Below are 19,379 nucleotides of genomic sequence, written 5' to 3' on the forward strand. Positions count from 1 at the left end.
TTGTTGGAATAACTCCGTATTGCCAGTTTTACGTTCGTCCAGTCTTGAAATTTAGTTTGAATCAAAAACAAACTTTGCTTAGCAGTCCAGTGCCGATTGCTCGCCTCCATTTTTAAAACCGAAGAACATTCTCAGTGACAATTACACATTCACACACTCGCATTCACATACACAACACACCTCCATATGGGCACTCACAGCACATGGGTGCTTCTCTATACAATCTACCATCTTATCCCTGATGTCTATATGCTATTGGTATGCTATTATTACAGTAATAATGATGTCAAGCAGTGAGATTTTAATTACTGTAACTGTATGGCTGTAATTGTGTTTACTATCATGGGTCATGTCTTCATCATTACTATTGCTACTGGTAAGTTGGACTGTTTCATTTCACTGATATCATCTCCAGTGTGACCCTTAGCCTTCATTGACATTTAACTGTTCTGTTTGTCACTGTTGTTGTTTTGGGAATTCTTGTTGCTGCTGTTTTTGTCTCTCCCTCTACTGCCCCCCCCGACCCCACCTTTCTCTTCTCTCTTCTTCTTTTCTGTTCTTCTTCTTGCTCCGGTCCAGTCGCCCCAAATGGCATAACAAAAACATCAAATAACGGCAAATAAAATTTCATGGTACAGGGAAGTTGTAGCCAACACCTTTCCTGACACAGAGCAAATCTGTCTAGCATGTAAGGGCATTTAGATCAACAATACTATCTACCCCAATGGCTGGACGGGACAAAAAAAAAAAAACAAAAAAAAAAACAAACAAAAAAAAAAACCGAAGAACGTCTCGAGCTGCGTATTTGTCGTATCTATTATATATTATGGTTATCTATTAAACTCAGGACATGTTTTATATAGATATATATTTTCTTTTTAATAAAAGTGGACTTGTGAATGGCGTATGGAAGGGTTTAGATTCTGTTCCACAGATGGCGCTAATGCACACGAAAGCTGCTTGCCAACCGCCAATAAACAACAGAAGAAGAAGAACGCACCCTGACAACTTTCCGTTTGAGCAGGTACAAGATACCTCAATCGGATTAGGGAAAGGAATATAGGGAAAGGATTCCACCTCTGTGAATCCGATTATATATTCATTGGCATTGGAACTTTTCTTTCGGAATGAAGTGTATACAAAGGTTCAATTCTTTCCGTTTGAGCAAATAAACCGAATGCAATCGGAATATTTGGGTCCATGTATACGTGGCTAGTGTTGCTAGTTTAATTGCCTCTTGATGCATTCCAGTATTCTTCGAATGAGACTTTCGAATTTCATAGCGTTTCCATTGTTAAGAGTTGCAATCCAATGTAATAAAAATTGAGGTAATCTCGTCCACCGGTTTTCCCATTTGGCCCAGCAATTTTTTGGATCCAGATGAACCAAAAACGCTCCTTTTGTTCGACCCGATTGTGGAATTATGATAACGGAAACTCAAGGCTATGGGCACCAGCTCCAAAATCGCTGTGAACCAGTCACAGTGGAAAAGGGATCAAAGAGAGGGGCCCATATTGAGGTGGATGTGGGAAGGACTAACGAGCTGAATCAGGTTTGACTCACCCCATCCCATACTAAGCAGCCCCCACACAAGTCACCAACGGGCTAAGGATGGAATATCACCTCGACTACTGAGAGCCTGTCTGTGGGAGCTGGGAGACCCTCAACAGTGCATCTTTTACCTTAGCTCGTAGTTGGGGAGGGTCCCACAGCTGTGGAAAAGATGTTCTGCATTGTCCCAGTCCCAAAGAGACCACATCTGGGTGATCTGAATGACTTCAGACCGGAAGCCCCGAAGTTGTATGTGATGAAGACCATGGAACCTGAGGCCACCATGGAACCTGAGGCCATTGACCCACCAAGCACTTGGTTGCATCTCCTTTACCAGCCTACAATCACTTTGGATAGTCAGCAGTTTTGAGTTTTGCCCAAAGTTGTTTGGACAGTCTCGCCCACTCCTCTTTCCAATACTGCTCCAGCTGAGTCAGGTTCCTTGGCGATCTTCACATCCTGCCACAGTTTTTCTATTGGGTTGAGATCCACGCTCTGACTTGGCCAGTCTAGACGCTTCACTTTCTTCTTCCTGATCCATTCTTGTTTCACTCCAGCTGTTTTTGGATTATTATCCTGCTGAAAGATAAACCTCCTTTCAAGGTTCAGGCTTTTTGCAGACATGAAGAGGTTCTTCTCCAGGATGTCGATGTATTTGGTACTATCCGTAGTCCCTTGTACACGGACAAGCTCACCAGGACCAGAGAAACCCATAGCGTTATGTTCCCACCTCCATGTTTCAAGGTAGGGATGGTATGAGTCGGCTCCTCAGCTGTGTTGGCTTTGCACCAAACATACTTCCTGGTCTACGTTTGCCAAAAAGTTCAATTTTGATTTGATCTGACCAGATCGTTCTTTCCCATGTTACTGCAAACGAACCTTTAGATGTTGTTTTTCTGTGTATGGGTTTTTTTTTTTTTGCAAAACGCCCAAGGAGACCTTCCTTGTGTAAAGTGTGGCATATATGGACTTGGCATATAAGAGACTGCTTCAAGCCTTCAAGAGTTACAAAGTTTTCCCTTGCTTCCCTGAGTGGTTCCTCTTGCCTTTTGCCGTGATCTTGGTAATGGTAATGGTAATGGTAATGGTTTAATTTCATTTGAACATGCATCAGATTACAATTGAGTGCATCCCATAATCAGTTCCCAGTTCCACATGTCCAAAAGGAGTAGGAAGAAGCAAAGCTTATTAAATCCTACCCCTCCATCTGGTACTTTTACAATTAGTAACTGTTACATTTGTTCACTTCCTGCTTTCCTAATATCATTTAAGTTTTTTGTTTCTTTATTTTATAAATTTTTCTTTATTTTATTTTTTCTTTATTTTGTATTTTTTGTCACGTACCTGTTTTTTATTTATTTATTTTCACATACCGAAGTAGGAGGTGATATGAGCATCCAATGCCATAATGGGTACCATAGTAAGTGTCAATATAGTGATATATATAGCACATCATGACTGGTTCAAGACTCTTCATCCTTGTATTTAGCAAACATCAACTGCTTGTATTGTTTCTTGAATTGGCTCATCGTTGTGCATTGTTTGATTTCCTTACTCAATCCATTCCATAGTTTGATTCCACATACTGAAATGCTATGGCTAGCATAACGTAGTCCTAGCATAGAAGTGTTTCAAATGTACTTCTTCCCTGAGATCATATTTCTCCTCTCTTGTAGAGAAGTATTGGATGACATGTTTAGCTAATTGCTTATTTTTAGCCTTATGCATTATTTTAGCTGTTTGAAGATGAAGTATATCAGCAAGTTGAAGTATTTGTGATTTTACACATAAGGAGTTATTTTGGAGGGAAGCCCTGTTCTTTGGAGGTCAAAGTGGCACCACGACGCTTCCAGTCCTGGACAAGGGATGCAACAGTACTTTTTGGTACATTGATGGTACCCACTACGGCTGCTTAGGTTTGCCCATCTCTATGCTTCTCTAGAACTTTCTTTGTGAGGTCTTCTGACAGCTGCTTTGACTTTATGACTGTTGTCTACTGACAAACATGGGGTGACTACGGACAGGTGACTATTGGGCACAATTTTCACGGAGTAATGAAGCCTATAAGAGTCACAGCTGTGGGAATGCAGGCTTGTGACACTAGTGACTAGAAATGACAACTTTTGTGCAAGGGTATGAATACTATTCTATGAACAAAAACAGCGATGGATTGTCATGTTTGTGTATTTCCTTTCATGTAAACAAGAGAAACATGTCTTTCCTTTGCTCTGAGCCAAGAAATTGAGTGTTGCTCATGGGTATGAATACTTTTGCAACCGGAGCCGGAGGACCCGGAGAACATGCAAAAATCCAACCCAGGTCTTATTGATCTTCTGACTGCCTGGCCTACATTTATTAAAGTCGTCCAGGTCCTGAAGCAGCAAAACACTGCTAAAACACTAGCACGCAGGTTTAACACGCAGACCATCACACTACCACCACCACATTTTACTGCTGCTATAATGTTCTTTTTCTGCAATGGGATTTTATGTTTTTATGCCAGTTGTAATGAGAAACACACCTTCATAAAGTTCAACTTTTGTCTCGTCGAGACCACAGAGTATTTTCCCAAAGATCCTGGACTGGACGCAAAGATTCATTCATTCATTTTCTACCACTTAACCTCAAGAGGGTCGTGGGGGTACCTATCCCAGCTGTTTTCGGGCGAGAGGCGGGGTACACCCTGGACTGGTGGCCAGCCAATCACAGGGCACATATAGACAAACAACCATTCACACTCACATTCATACCTATGGACAATTTGGAGTGGCCAATTAACCTAGCATGTTTTTGGAATGTGGGAGGAAACCGGAGTACCCGGAGAAAACCCACGCATGCACGGGTAGAACATGCAAACTCCACGCAGAGATGGCCGAGGGTGGAATCGAACTCGGGTCTCCTAGCTGTGTGGCCTGCGTGCTAACCACTCGAACACCGTGCAGCCGGGATTTTTTTCTCCCTTTATAATAAAAAGTGCATTTTGTGGTCAGTTGTGTTGTCATTGAGTAATATTTACATTTATTTGTTTGATCTGAAATATTTCAGTGTGGCAAACGTGAGAAAGAAAATCCTGAAGGGACACTTTTTGACACCACTGTATTACCGTAAAATGGGGTTATATGGGACAGTGTGGTAGTAAGGGACAATTTTCGGGGTAATAAGGGACACTTTTGGGGTAATAAGGGACAATTTTCGGGGTAATAAGGGAAAATTTTTGGGGTAGTAAGGGACATATTTCGGGGTAATAAGGGACAATTTTCGGGGTAATAAGGGACATTTTTCGGGGTAATAAGGGACATTTTTCGAGGTAATAAGGGACAATTTTCAGGATAATAAGGGACATTTTTTGGGGTAATAAGGGACATTTTCGGGGTAATAAGGGACAATTTTCGGGATAGTAAGGGACAATGTTTGGGGTAATGGACGTTTTTCGGGGTAATAAGGGACATTTTTTCAGGGTGGTAAGGGACAATATTCGGGTTAGTAAGGGACAATTCTTGGGGTAGTAAGGGACAATTTTCAGGGTAATAAGGGACATTTTTCGGGGTAATGAGGGACAATTTTCGGGGTAATGAGGGACAATTTTCGGGAAAATGTTTTAAATGTAATTCTGCCTTTTCATGATAAACAGGAAGCTGCTTTGTGTTGTTTTTTTTCAAAGAAGCATATATTCTTGAACAAATCTTTCAAAATACATTTTCCCGAAAATTGTCCCTTATTACCCCGTTTTACGGTACTGTTTTAGTCTTCACCTCAAAATGCGTCATCTGTCACGATCATTTGATGTGCGCCGCCTTCCTTTCTCATGCAATGGACTATTCCGTCTTACTGCACGTGTTTGTCACATGCACACTCACTTTTTGAAAAATGGAAATGAATATAAAGGTCAGTACAGTATAAGGATGTGGAGGGCCCCATTGGGTGGGTTTGCCTTGGGCCCCCAAATGATTAACTCCGCCCCTGCTGCTGGGTTCTATAGTATGACCAATGCCTTGGGTCTGCTTTATGTAACATTGACTCCATTGTAGCCCAGAAAGAACACATAAATGGCGATGCTGCTACTTGCAGATGTATTTATCTATTTATTTATTTCTTTATTTGACTTTAGGACTCCCTCCTTCCTGGTCCTCATCCAGACTCACTGGCCGCCTCTGGCTGGTGCTCACCCCATCTCCCTCCCCCAGTTCTCCATCCTCCTCCCCTTTACTCCCTCCTCCTCTCCCTCATTTTGGTGGCGCTGTGCGCAAAGCTCCAGCGCCGGACTGGACTGGACTGGACGCAGTTTGTCGGTCCAAAGGAGAGCCGCTGCAAGGAAAAAGGGGGGGTTGGTGGTGGCCCACAATGCTCCAAAAACGGGGGGGGAATTAATCAGACATGGATATTTAAAAGCTTTCCAAAGGGTTTCTCTGTTGTTTCTTTTTGCCCCCTTCCCCAGATGTTGCTGCTGTTTAATTCGAGCTGCTCCATGTCTCCCATCACTTTATAACCGCCACAAGATGAGGATTTCTTCTCGCCGCTGGTTTTTCTTGATATTTTGGGGCTTGTGGGGACTGTCGCTGGCTGCTTTCCCGAGCAGCGTTCAGATCGGTAAGTGCAAATAAATACTGTTTCAATTGCGAGATTGGACCGTGCGTGGATGTGTGTGTGTGTGTGTGTGTGCGCGCGCGTGGACGTCCGATGTCAGGAGTGGCGAATGTGGATGTTTTTCAATTCCCGCACACTAAATTGCAGTTGTCCTCCGTGCACGTGCACGGATGAGGTTTGAAGCCCAATGTTGACGGCTCGGGTTCCTGCTTTAACACACACCCATGCAGGCGGAGCGCACTGCAGCAAAGTGAGCGTTTTCTCCACGCAGCCTGTGTGCATGTAACGCGTGTGCGGGTTGCCATCAACCAATGTCGTCTAATAACTTACTCAATGTAGAAAATAGCGGAAAAGAGAAGCCGAGTGTAACCTTCACGGATCTACTCCAAATAATGACTTAACAGGAAGTCATGTTCTTGGTTAAATTTACTAAAACTGACTTTTGGGGGGTGGTTTTTTTCTCTATCTCCAGCACGACCCGCCACAAGCTGTTCTGGGGATTCTTGTTGTCTCTTTACATTATGTGTTGGTTACAGTACCCCCAGGGAGGTCAAAGGTCAGGTTGTGTTATGGAAGCACACACTGCTGCGCCGAGGTGGTGGTGTTTTTTTTTTTTTCTTGCTGAAGTAAAGCTACAGACATGGATGATGCAGTTATCTCATTATTTTATCCCCCAACAGTCTAAGGATGTTTTTACTCAACAAAAAACAAATCAAAAGCGGAGTTTTTATTTGCATTAATTCAAATAAAACGACTGCAAAGGCTGTAATGCGCATGCCAGGCCACTAGTTGGCCACATCGCTTTGTAAAAGAACTTCCCAAACATGCTTAGCAATCCCTTAGGGATACACTTGGTGTGCATACACCAGGGGTGCTCATTAAGTCGATCGCGATCTACCGGTCGATCGCGGAGGTGGTACTGGTCGATCGCTGGTCGATCGCGGCGTGACATTAAAAAAATATCATCCCAGCATCAATGCCGTCACTTGATTGATATACAGGGCAGCCATTCAGATGACAACTGAATGTTGCCCTTCGGGCGACCAATCAAATCAAACAACGTCTCTAAGTGCCGCAGAACTTACGATGTCAGCCTATCATCCATCCCCGTTACTTGATTGACATACAGGACAACCAGTCAGATGACAACTGAATTTTGACCTTTAGGTCACCGCTCATGCGTAAACAGCGATGCAAAGTGCTAAGCTAGTCGGCAAATTGCGTCAGATTTCAAGCCCTCGCTAAAGTTTATGGTCACTAAAATGAGTGAAGGAGCTGGACCAAGTAAAAAGGCAAAAACATATCACTTCCATACGGAATGGGAGGTGGACTTTTTTTTCACAATGTCTTTTTCGAAGTGCGTTTGCCTCATATGCCATTCTACCATCGCAGTACCAAAGAAGGGAAATGTGGAGTAATGTGGAGGTAATTACAAAAAATGTTAATAGTTAATTATGTGTGTTTTGCAATATTGGCTCATTTGGTTATGTAAGGTACATCAACATACATTGTACGTACAAATAATCCTCAATACATTTGAAAATAAATAGATGTTTTGCATTTTTGTAGTGGGTAGATCATCTTGACTCGGCCATTTTAAAAGTAGCTCGCATGCTGAAAAAGTGTGAGCACCCCTGGCATACACTGTGTATACATTTTGCCTGTGCGCATGGTAGCAATGCTGCTAATGCTAACTGTGCCGGTTGCAGTCGTGCAGTCTCAGGTTTTAAGAGACAATATGCCACGGTCCGTCATGCGGGTGGTGCGATGCGACCCCAGGATGCAGAGATGAAGCAAATGGTGCAGGAAAAAAGCTTAGCTTTTATTTTAGAAATTCGGCGAATGCAGCACTGGCATACGACACGTAGCTAACAACAAACAATGAACCAACAAAAAGCAAACGCACCCGGCTGAACTAAATAAGACAATCAAATTAGGAACAGGTGCGCGTAGAAGGGGGAAAGTAAAAGTGACGGGACACAGAACAGACCAACACAGGAAGAACAACAAAATTAAAGTATGAAAGCAGGAACTAAGGCAAACAACATGAAACACAAAAGCTGTCACACAGGAGGCGATGCAGATTGTGACACAATAACCAAGTCAAATGTGACTGTATGAGCCAGTCAATTGTAGAGTTTATTTATGCTATGATGCACACCTTAAATATTGTTTGAAATATGAAATGGGAATATTTATTTTAATCAATTGTTGTTGCTGTTTTTGTTTCAAATGATGGTGCTGCTTATTATAAAAACTCCATTCAGGTGTGCGGCCAGGCACATGTTGGGGGAGGTGCTGTGTCACACGGTGAGGTGGAAGCTTTGGACTGCTGTGGAGGCACACGGTTTTTCTTTTACCGTGTCTGATTTGAGTTATCTTTTTTGAACAATTAACCTTTTTGTCATAGCATTCTATAAAATAAAACCTTTCATTTTTGCAACTATATGGACTTGGACTATGGACTCAAGTGGACACGAGTAAACCAGGGCCTCACACAGAGGTGCCAATCTGCACCTACAGTGACGGTTTCTTGAAACACAAAGCTGTAATTTACATGCCACACCACTAGTGGGTGACATGACAATGTCGGGTATTCACACTCTCATGATCTCTTCCTGGCAAAGGCGAAAGAACTTTCTCTCTTGAAACATTTGAAACCCCCTCAAACATCCTGAGAGTTAGAGTCACAAAAAAGTCAAGTGGTAGACCCCAAATGCTGTAATGTGATTGGCTGTCCGTCAAGACACAGGACCATCCTCAGCCCAAATGAAGGTTGTTACTGGTGCTCAGTGCAGTTCAATAGCCATAATAGCCTTAATACTAATAATGGATTGATGTTATACGGCGGGCTGCACGGTGGTCGAGTGGTTAGCGCGCAGACCTCACAGCTAGGAGACCTGAGTTCAATTCCACCCTCGGTCATCTCTGTGTGGAGTTTGCATGTTCTCCCCGTGCATGCGTGGGTTTTCTCCGGGTACTCCGGTTTCCTCCCACATTCCAAAAACATGCTAGGTTAATTGGCCACTCCAAAGATTTTTTCCAAATCATGTGTATTGTGTAAGAATAGTTAAAAGTAAATAAAAAAGACAATGCTAAATGTTGACTATTTAAATTGTTGAGTTAAATGCTCAATGAACAGCTATGAAAAATCTAATAAAATACACGACACGTCTCAATCGACAAGGTCAAATCTCTGCATGCAAACGTCGAAGTCGTTAGAATCAAACAACATATTGAAACACCACACAAGAAAATATAAATGATAAAGTTCAAAACAAAAAGAAAAAGCAGCATCCAGGTAAAGGGGGTAGTTACGTCTTTACTGATGATTGGCATTCCTTCGTGTGCTGTGTTTAACTCCGCCCCTATGGCGTCACACTTTAACAGAAAAAACTATCGGCTCTCAATCGTGTCGTCTCATGTCGTTCATTTGAAGTCAGCTCTTAGAGCTGAATCGTTCGCGACCGGCGCATGACTATTGGGGAGACTGACGGAAAGGTGGCTGGAGCCAAGGTTTGTGAAGTGTCTTGCCAAGGGACACAACAATAGGGAACGAGTGGGGGGAGCGACGACTGAACCGCCAACCTTCCAATGACCTGCTATCCCTCCTGAGCCTCTGCCTCCCAACCATCAGACCACATCTGCAAGAGAAGGCTTGAAGAAGAAAAAAAAAAACGTCTCCAACGGCCTCGTTTCCTTCAACACCACAAAATTGCCTGTTTGGGATTCGCAGGAGAGCACCAAATGTGGGACATTGCAAGGTTTATTCTCTGATGAGGAAAAAAATGGAACCTTGATGGTCCTGATACTGGCATGACAAGGAGATCCCACCTGAGATGTTTTCCACACCGCACAGTGGAGGAGGCGCCATCATGATCTCATGATCCTTCAATGGAACAATAGAGCTTCATGTTGTGCAGGGGCGTCAAACTGCAGCTGGCTATGTGGGGGTGTTGCAGGTGTCATCCCTCATGTACCCCATGTCCAAAAGGGGTAGGAAGAAGCACAGCTGATATAATCCGACCCCCCGTCCGTGATAAGGCAATGTACAGTAATTATGGTAGTATAGATGTCAATATTTTTCATAATCATAATAAATAATCATATGTAATAATCATTCATCCATTCATTCATATTCATTCATTCGTTTTCTACTGCTTATCCTCACAAGGGCCACGGGGGTGCTGGAGCCTATCCCAGCTGTCTTGGGGCAAGAGGCGGGGTACACCCTGGACTGGTGGCCAGCCAATCACAGGGCACATATAGACAAACAACCATTCACACTCACATTCATACCTATGGACAATTTGGAGTGGCCAATTAACCTAGCATGTTTTTGGAATGTGGGAGGAAACCGGAGTACCCGGAGAAAACCCACGCATGCACGGGGAGAACATGAAAGCTCCACGGGGGTGGAATTGAACCCGGGTTTCCTAGCTGTGAGGTCTGTGTGCTAACCAGACGACGCCTTGCAGCCCATGTAATAATCAGTATAATAAATTAATGAGATAAACGTATCAGACCCGTTCAAGACTCTTCTCCAAGATTCGATGTAGATTTGAGGATGAAACATGGCGTTTAAAGTTGATGGCAGTGTGGCAACCCCAGAAAGGCAGTTCTTTAAATGTTCAGATCATCCATCCATCCATTTTCTATACCACTTATCCTCATTAGGCTTGCGGGGGTATGCTGGAGCCTATGCCAGCCGACTTTGGGCCAGAGTTGGGGTACACCCTGGACGGGTTGTCAGCCAATCGTAGGTTTCAGATCATCAAAAATTGAAAAAAATGTTCAATGCCAACACAACTGAACACTGGAGATGTGCGGCCATCTGTTGGTGACCTCAAGCTGGAACCAACTTGGGTTCTGCAGCAGGACAATGATCCAAAACTCACCAGCAAGTCCACCTCTGAATGGCTGAAAAAAATCCAAATGAAGACGTTGGAGTGGCCTAGTCAAAGTCCTGACCTGAATCCTATTGAGATGCTGTGGCATGCCCATAAAAAGGCTTCATGCTGGAAAAGCCTCCAATGTGGCTGAATGACAATAATTCTGCAAAGATGAGTGGCCAACATTCCTCCACAACGCTGTAAGAGACTCATTGCAAGTTATCACAAACGCTTGATTGCAGTTGTTGCTAAGAGGGGCCCAACCAGTTATTTTTTTCTCCCTTAATAATAAAAGGTTATTTAAAACGCTGTTGTGTTCAGTTGTGTTGTCATTGAATAGTATTTAAATTTGTTTGATGATTTGAAACATTTTAACAAACATTCATTCATTTTCTACCGCTTATCCCATGAGGGTCGTGGGGATGGAGCCCATCCCAGCTGTACACCCTGGACTTGTGGCCAGCCAATCACAGGGCACATATAGACAAACAACCATTCACACTCACATTCATACCTATGGACAATTTGGAGTGGCCAATTAACCTAGCATGTTTTTGGAATGTGGGAGGAAACCGGAGTACCCGGAGAAAACCCACGCATGCACGGGGAGAACATGCAAACTCCACACAGAGATGTCCGAGGGTGGAATTGAACTCAGGTCTCCTAGATGCGGGCCCTGCGTGCTAACTACTCGATCACCTTGCAGCCTGAGGCGATTTTTTGTCCCCAAAAATTCTTGTGAAAACAATCTCCGACTTGAGATGTGGAACGCAGACATTTTTTCCTACGAAGTAAATGTTACTGAGCTGAATGTCATTCCTCCTTGAAGAGCTTCCGCTTTATTATTATGCATAACCTGACACATCTGTATAGCGCGCTGCCACAGAGCTGCTGCTGCAGCACTTTCTTTCATCTTTTGGAGACGACCGCTGAGTTATTATCCGACGCTTGTTTACTTGAAGTGTTCCGCCATCTAAAAACATGACTCGGAGCGAAAACGCTCAAGAATTAACATTTTTTTTCTCGTATCACATGGTATTCATACAGCCTTGCTGAAACTCGGGCAGTGACATTTATTGGTTCTCTAATAAGGAATTAGCATGCATTTGCTAGCAAATGTAGGTTTAAGGAGGTCAACCGTTAAAACAAAAAACAACACACTGACATTTCACTCTAAATGACATTTGCACGTTCCCTCTCCTATGAAATATGGCCCGAGGATACGTTTTGAAATGTGAAACCAACTGCCTCCGAACCTGAAAATACCTTTGACATTTGTGCATCAAATGAACATCCTTAATGAGGAGCTTTAAACGCCAAGGAGCTTGTAATGTAACATTTGCAGAGTGAAGCTAAGTTACTATTTGGGTGTCTAGACTCTCCCTATCCATAAACTTTAAGTGGAATATCCGGGCGTCTGCCGGATGGATGGGGACATTCATCTTTCCCAGTTGATGCATCAGCTCGTGACTTTGTTGATCCCTTCGTATTTCCCCTCGGGTTCCTCCAGCAGCTTGACATTTATCATTCCCGGTGAATGGCCAGCGCAGGATTGGATGAATTGCTATGACATGTGGCACAGATGTTCACGGGTCCCTCGGGATACTCTGGTAAACCCTGGACGGACTTTCTCACCATTGCATGGTTGGAAGACAGTTCATGAATGAGCCAAATCTGTGAAACGTATTCACGTGCATCGGTAATTAATATGGCGCCCGTATCTCTGTACCAATGCGCCACAAAATCAGAAGGTAGTTCCCCAGATACGGTATTCCCAAATGGTCTAGCAGTTGGAATGTGTTAGCCACCAGTCCCTTTTGGTCCATTGGTTCGGGTCCCTGCTTTAAGTCTGTAGAAGTCTGAAGTCTGTAGATTCAGGATGGGTTATTTGTTTAACATGCTTTTGTTCTAGTGGTTTGGATTCCCGGTTTTAAAGTGAACTAGTCAAATGTCCGATATGGTCTTGGAGCTAGGGGTCCTAGGTTAGGGTAGAATAGTCACAGGTCTCTTGTGGTCGAGTAGCAGTGGTCGCTTTTGGTCTAGGGGGGATTCAGGTTCTTGCTTTAAGGGGCGCAGGGCATCTTTGACTTGCTGATTCAGCATATATATGATTTAAAGGCGACCTATAATACTCATCGGCCCTTTGTATTGAGTTGTGGACTCCTATAGAGCAGCTACACACAATAACCACCACAGAAAGCTTTCTAGTGCTTCCAGAATCTGCACCTATTCAGCTGTATTTCGTTGGCTTTCGTGCTTCCTGTGAAAATGGTCTGTTTTAATTTATTCCACCCACAGCCCACCTACAGTCACGCCCACTACAGAAGGACTTAGAAGGACTTCCGCTTTGTGCCGCTAGCTGTGAACCCAACTTTTTAGGAGTTGATAATAAATGACGATTTATCTTTGTAAAATGTCCGCTTTTAACATACAGCCATATGCGTTGGATCCCGAATCCGATTCGGAAGTAGAGACTGGACAGTCCCGAGTTTCTCAAGAAAAGAGGTTACTTCAGGACGTCTCTCAATGGTAAGTAGCTTTAGCAGTTGGCAGGGAATCAGGAAGTCCAACTACTTGTGCCTGATGGTGGTGTCAGAAAAGCAGAGCTTGGGGGAGGGCAAAGAGTGTATTGCGCCTACAGCCACGCCCATAAGGAAGCCCTCTCCTCTGTGACATCACAAAGGAACAATTTTGTAATGCCTCCTGGAACCGAGCGTTTTTGAGCCATCCAAACTTCTTTCAGGGCTCACTTTCAAATACTCAAACCTCATTATCTGAAACTTTGGCATGGTTTAACACGAGAATACAACATTGGAAATACATTCACAGGTCAGAAAAAGCACAACATGCACTTTGAACTGTTTGGTCTTCTCTATCAACTTAGAAGCAAGCCAATGGTTCTCTCATTCTCTCCCTCAAAACAAACCATTTTATTGAGCCGTCATATAAACATAATAACTCGGAAAGAGTGATCTACATCGGAACTTGGAATGGGCAGGGCATAAACCAAACGTGGGTGTAATTTTTATGAAAATGGGCTGGGTATGGCCCAGAAGTGGTTAACTGGAAATGGGTGAGGTTAACTCGGTACATTATTTTAAGTCTGATGGATTGATGAGAAGTAGCTGTAATTGTATTGTTTATTAAGCAGCTATATTTGTACTGTGTATGAGTGTAAGTTGTCACAATCTGCATCGCCTCCTGTGTGACAGTTTTTGTGTTTTACGTAGTTTGCCTTAGTTCCTGTTTTCATGCTCTTATTTTGTAGTTTTTCCTGTGTTGGTCTGCCCTGTGTCCCGTCACTTTTACTTTCCCTTCTACGCGCACCTGTTCCTAATTTGATTGTCTTATTTAGTTCAGCCGGGTGCGTTTGTCTTTCGTTGGTGCATTGTTGTTTGTCCTTTGCTACGTGTCGTATGCCAGTGCTGCATTCGCCGTATTTCAAAAATAAAAGCTGAGCTTTTTCCTGCACCATTCGCTTCATTTCTGCATCCTGGGGTCGCATCGCACCACCCGCATGCTGAACCGTGACAGTAAGTGATCTGTCATACTTATTCGTTTTTAATGCCGACTCTTCTACAACTTTCAGTTTTTTTATTTGTTACGTTTTCTACAAATGCTGTTCACAGGCCCATGAAAAGTACGGTCCACAAATGGCCCGCGGGACATGCTTTGGACATCCATGGCTTCCAAGACGCACACACACCGACTTGAGGTCCGCTTTGGCCGCAAGGCTCTTAGTATCTTTCGTCATGCAACTGTGTAATCTTCATGAATTACACAGTTTGCACGCGGTGTGGGTATTCGTTACGATGTATACAAACGAAAAAATTATTTTTAGCAAAAGAGTGGGACAGCACTTACGTCACAGAGTCTTTCCTGTAGTATTTTCTGCAATGATCCAGTATAGTGTATCCTTCTGATAACATAGCCTGCTAATACTAACTAATATACTAGCTAATTCTAGCTAATACTAGCTAATATAACTAATACTAATAACGATAATAACAACCATTCCATTTCTCACAGCAAGTCTTTCAGGTCCCGAAGCAGCAAAACAGCCCCAGACCATTACACTACCACCACCATATTTTACTATTGCTATGATGTTCTTTTTCTGAAATGCAACATTACTTTTACGCCAGATGTAGCGGGACACACACCTTCCAAAAAGTTCGTTTGTAGTATTTACCCAAAGGTCTTGAAAAATTGAGATGAGCTTTAATGTTCTTTTTGTTCAGCAGTGGTTTTTGGTCTTGGAACTCTTCTTTGGATGTTGTTGTGGGGTCTTTTGTGACCTCTTGAATGAGTCGTCACTGCACTCTTGGGGCCATTTTGGTTGGCTCGCCGCTCCTGGGAAGGTTCACCACTGTTTTGCTGATTTGTGGATAATGGCTCTCACTGTGGTTGGCTGGAGTCCCAAAGCTTGAGAAATGGATCTCAATGACTTCAATCACGTTATTATACAGTGCCATGTAGTGTTGGATTTATTTTGTCAATATGTTAAAAAATGCATTTTGTGTTCAGTTGTGTTGTCATTGACTAATATTTAAATGTGCTTGTAATAAACGCTCAGTCGACAATGTTTCCAACATTTCAGTAATCAGTGGATTTGTATTCATAATTAAACATCATCTGGCCGTCACAACACCCTCATCCAACATGTATTTGTTCCCCCCACCTATCTCTGTGCAGGCGGACTCTTCATCAGAAACACGGATCAGGAGTACACCGCGTTCCGCTTGGCCATCTTCCTGCACAACACCAGCCCCAATGCCTCGGAAGCGCCCTTCAACCTGGTGCCTCACGTGGACAACATTGAGACGGCTAACAGCTTCGCCGTCACCAACGCCTGTAAGTGGCGCCGGTGTGCTATCCCGTTACTGTTTCCTGAAGCCGGCTGATGTCCATGATGAGGTTGTTGAAGTAGATCAGGGGTGTCCAAAGTTAGGCCCGGGTGCCACTTTAATTGGCCCTCAGCAATAAATTCTAAAAAGATATTCAACACGAGAAAAATATTAAGACAAAAAAGTTGGAATCTAAAAACAAAAAGTTGTAATTTTATGAAAATAACAGTGATATATTGTGGTAAAAAAAATGCCATTTTAGTATAAAGTTGAAATATTATGAGTCAAGTCAAGTGAAGTTTATTTATACAGCCCTTAATCCCAAAAGAGCCTAAAAGAGCTTAACAATGATAGACAAAACAACAAACATTGTAATAAAAAAAACTAATGTTAAAAATAAAAATAAAGTTATAATTACGAGAAGAAAAGTTGAAAGACGAAAAACGGCATGGAGAAAAACAGTTGTACTTTTACAAGTTTGAAGACAAAATGGTAACAAGGAAAAAAGTTGGAATTTTTTTGAATAAATTAGTAAGCTTAAAAATAAGAAGTAAGAAAAAAAAGTTTTAGTAGCATAGAGTTGAAATGTTTTTTTTGTTGTTGAAAGTTGTAACATAAGACCAGGGTTCAATTCCACCCTCGGCCATCTCTGTGTGGAGTTTGCATGTTCTCCCTGTGCATGCGTGGGTTTTCTCCGGGTACTCCGGTTTCCTCCCACATTCCAAAAACATGCTAGGTTAATTGGCCAATCCAAATTGTCCATAGGTATGAATGTGAGTGTGAATGGTTGTTTGTCTATATGTGCCCTGTGATTGGCTGGCCACCAGTCCAGGGTGTACCCCGTCTCACGCCCAAAGATAGCTGGGATAGGCTCCAGCACCCCTGCGACCTTCGTGAGGAAAAGCAGTAGAAAACGAATGAATGAATGAATGTAACATAAGAAACAAACAAAACAAAATAAAGTGGAAATTTTTGGAAAATTTGGTTGGGGAAAATGTTATAATATGGAAATAAAGTCAAAATCTTCTCGGAAAAAGTCACAAATTATGAGATGAGATTATTTCTGGAGGAAGTTGACTGAAGACTGAAGTTGCTTTGCCACTTACAGTGTATGACAAAGCTGAGATGAACTGTAACTTCTTAGCATATTTTGCTTTCCAAAATATCAAAGTGACAAAGTTGCATCCTTTTGTTTTTCACTATGTGGCCCTCACAGGAGAAACCTTTGGACACTCCTGAATTTTCCGTAGATGATAATAATACTGTTTGCCAAGTCGTCATTTCATCACTGCTATGAGTAATAGAGGAAATGGTTATCTGGTGTTAGCTTGCTGACTTATACGATGCTGTCAGGTTGTGTTAGACGTTATAAACTACGCTAGAATTGAAACGTGGGTAGCGCTTTGTTCTACTGTGGTGAAAGGGGACGTCCCTTATGTTGGTTGGGTCGTGTGACGTGTGTGTAATGACGAGAATTGAAGAAAATTATGTTTTTTTTTTGTGACGATCCCCAGTGAAACAGCCTCTTTGGTTCTGGCTGTGTGTGTGTACGCAGGGGTTGGGGTTCCAGCAAAGGTCCATAAAACATTGCGGCTGAATGTCTTGCGCTGTCTGTGGTGTGGTCTGCTGTTAGAAAAATCAATGTGTAAACTAAGCAGAGAATGAAGCGGCGTTATGTACGGCCTGCCAATCGAAGGCTAGGGTTATTTGTGTCTGTGTCTGTTTTTGGGACAGAAACATTTCGAGATATGAGATACCGTTATGACCCAGGGCCCGCTATGTTGGTGTGGCAAGGTGTCATTACGCCAGTAATGTAGCTCGATTGGCAGTGTTAATAATGATAACAATGTCGCTGTTACTTGATTAATATGAAAGCATATTACATGTAAATGGAGCGTTGCTGGTGTTTTTTGGAGGTTTTTTTCACAAGGCTTTATCATCAGAATAAGTATTACGTTAATTCTTAGCTTGGTCTTTTTATCTCTTTTTATATCTTTAGAACACACAGAAAAATTAAAGACGTATTATGTGTTCAAGTTTCACATAAGGATAGTGGATGGGCAAAATTCCACCAAAAAGTGCAGTTTTCCTTCAAAAGTGGCCAGTGGATCAAAAGTAGCCACTCAGAAATGTCAGTGGTCAAGTCCAATTCCAGTAATCCTGCCTTGACTTTTTCTTGTGCTTGCAAGGTTACAGCATCCTTGAAACATGCAGTGAAATAATGAAATAAGGCAGCCGCACGGGAAATTGCTGGTCGCTAGGTGTACACTGTGCTGTGTATTTCCAAGAAGACAAGGAATTGTGTGCTTTTTCACCTCGGCTCTAATGGCTGCACACTCACAGGAAGTGAGTCTGCAGCACATTGATTGGACGAGGCAAATCAGAGCAGAATTACATGAGCCAATCAATGGCTGTGATAGCTCAGGGCCAGCCGGGGGGGGTAGCGGAATCTGAGATCGAAGCGCATCGCTTGTTTCGCGCCACCACTCATTTTTACATTTGACAGTTGCTTTTATGCAGTTTCTTGGCAAAAGCTTTTTGTTGGAGAAGGAAGATGGGGAATAAAGCTGTTTTTCTGGGTGACTCATTACGGATAGCGGAGATGAGATGGCTGATGTCTTGGCATCGTTGGTGTAAAGTGAAATGGGAGACTGTAATGGTCCGTAGGTTGTTTGTCTATATGTGCCCTTTGATTGGTTAGCCACCAGTCCAAGGTGTACCCCGTCTCTCCGCCAAAAGTCAGCTGGGATAGGCCCCAGCATACCCCGTGACCCTATAATGACAAGTGGCATAAAAAATGGAACAGCACCTCAGCCTTGTGATACAGACGAAAACACTTATTGTTAGCATTAAGCTTCGGTCTTCGCTCTTTTTTCCTTCAATTTTTTTCCCCCAAAATTTTCACTTTTTTATTACATAATCTTCTCGGAATATTATGACTTAATTCATATAATAAAACATTTTCCTGTATTATGTTGTTTGTTTTTTATGATATTACAATTTCAATTTTTTTTCTTTAACCCTTAGATGCATAAGTGGGTCAAAAATGACCCGGTCAGGTTGTTTTCTTGAAATATCTTCGTAATTAAAAATTGTTATCATTTCATATTCCAGGTATTCCTCAAAAACCATGTTTTTGATATCATGCCATTCACATATTTAACTTATCATTTATACATTTGAAGAAATTTTTGTTTTTGTGTTACTACCCCAACCTTCCAAAAGTGGATCAAAAATGACCCGCATGCATTTTCTATGGAATCCAATAGGAACCTTTGATTCTTATCAACTTTGGCTGTCAGGAATAAATTAACTGTAGACCACACAGACTATATCAGAAGTGTCACCCCTCAGGAAGATTATTTTACACATCAAGTGCTAATACATGTAAGTATTATCTTCATATGATATTGTGTATGTGTCCTTCATGACTATCAACAAATTAGCCTACTTTATAGTAGCTAGCTGACACTAGCTGATTAACATTACTATATGTATTGTTGGG

The 19,379-nt window shown here is 42.5% G+C and overlaps 1 protein-coding gene across 4 annotated transcripts in view; it reads left to right on the plus strand.

The window, feature by feature from the left end:
* The first annotated feature begins 5,810 nt into the window (after positions 1–5,810).
* gria4b (glutamate receptor, ionotropic, AMPA 4b) overlaps positions 5,811–19,379 on the plus strand; it is a 134,202-nt gene continuing 120,633 nt past the window's right edge. For 2 of the 4 annotated variants that reach the window (XM_058078022.1, XM_058078026.1), the window contains exons 1-2: positions 5,811–6,138; positions 15,723–15,881. In XM_058078022.1, the coding sequence (XP_057934005.1) occupies positions 6,048–6,138; positions 15,723–15,881 (250 nt within the window). In that variant the 5' untranslated portion in view covers positions 5,811–6,047. The remainder of the gene's footprint in view (positions 6,139–15,722; positions 15,882–19,379) is intronic. The other 2 variants (XM_058078024.1, XM_058078025.1) reach the window with 1 other exon arrangement.

This window comes from Doryrhamphus excisus, chromosome 7, assembly GCF_030265055.1.
Source record: "Doryrhamphus excisus isolate RoL2022-K1 chromosome 7, RoL_Dexc_1.0, whole genome shotgun sequence".
Classification (NCBI taxonomy): domain Eukaryota; kingdom Metazoa; phylum Chordata; class Actinopteri; order Syngnathiformes; family Syngnathidae; genus Doryrhamphus; species Doryrhamphus excisus.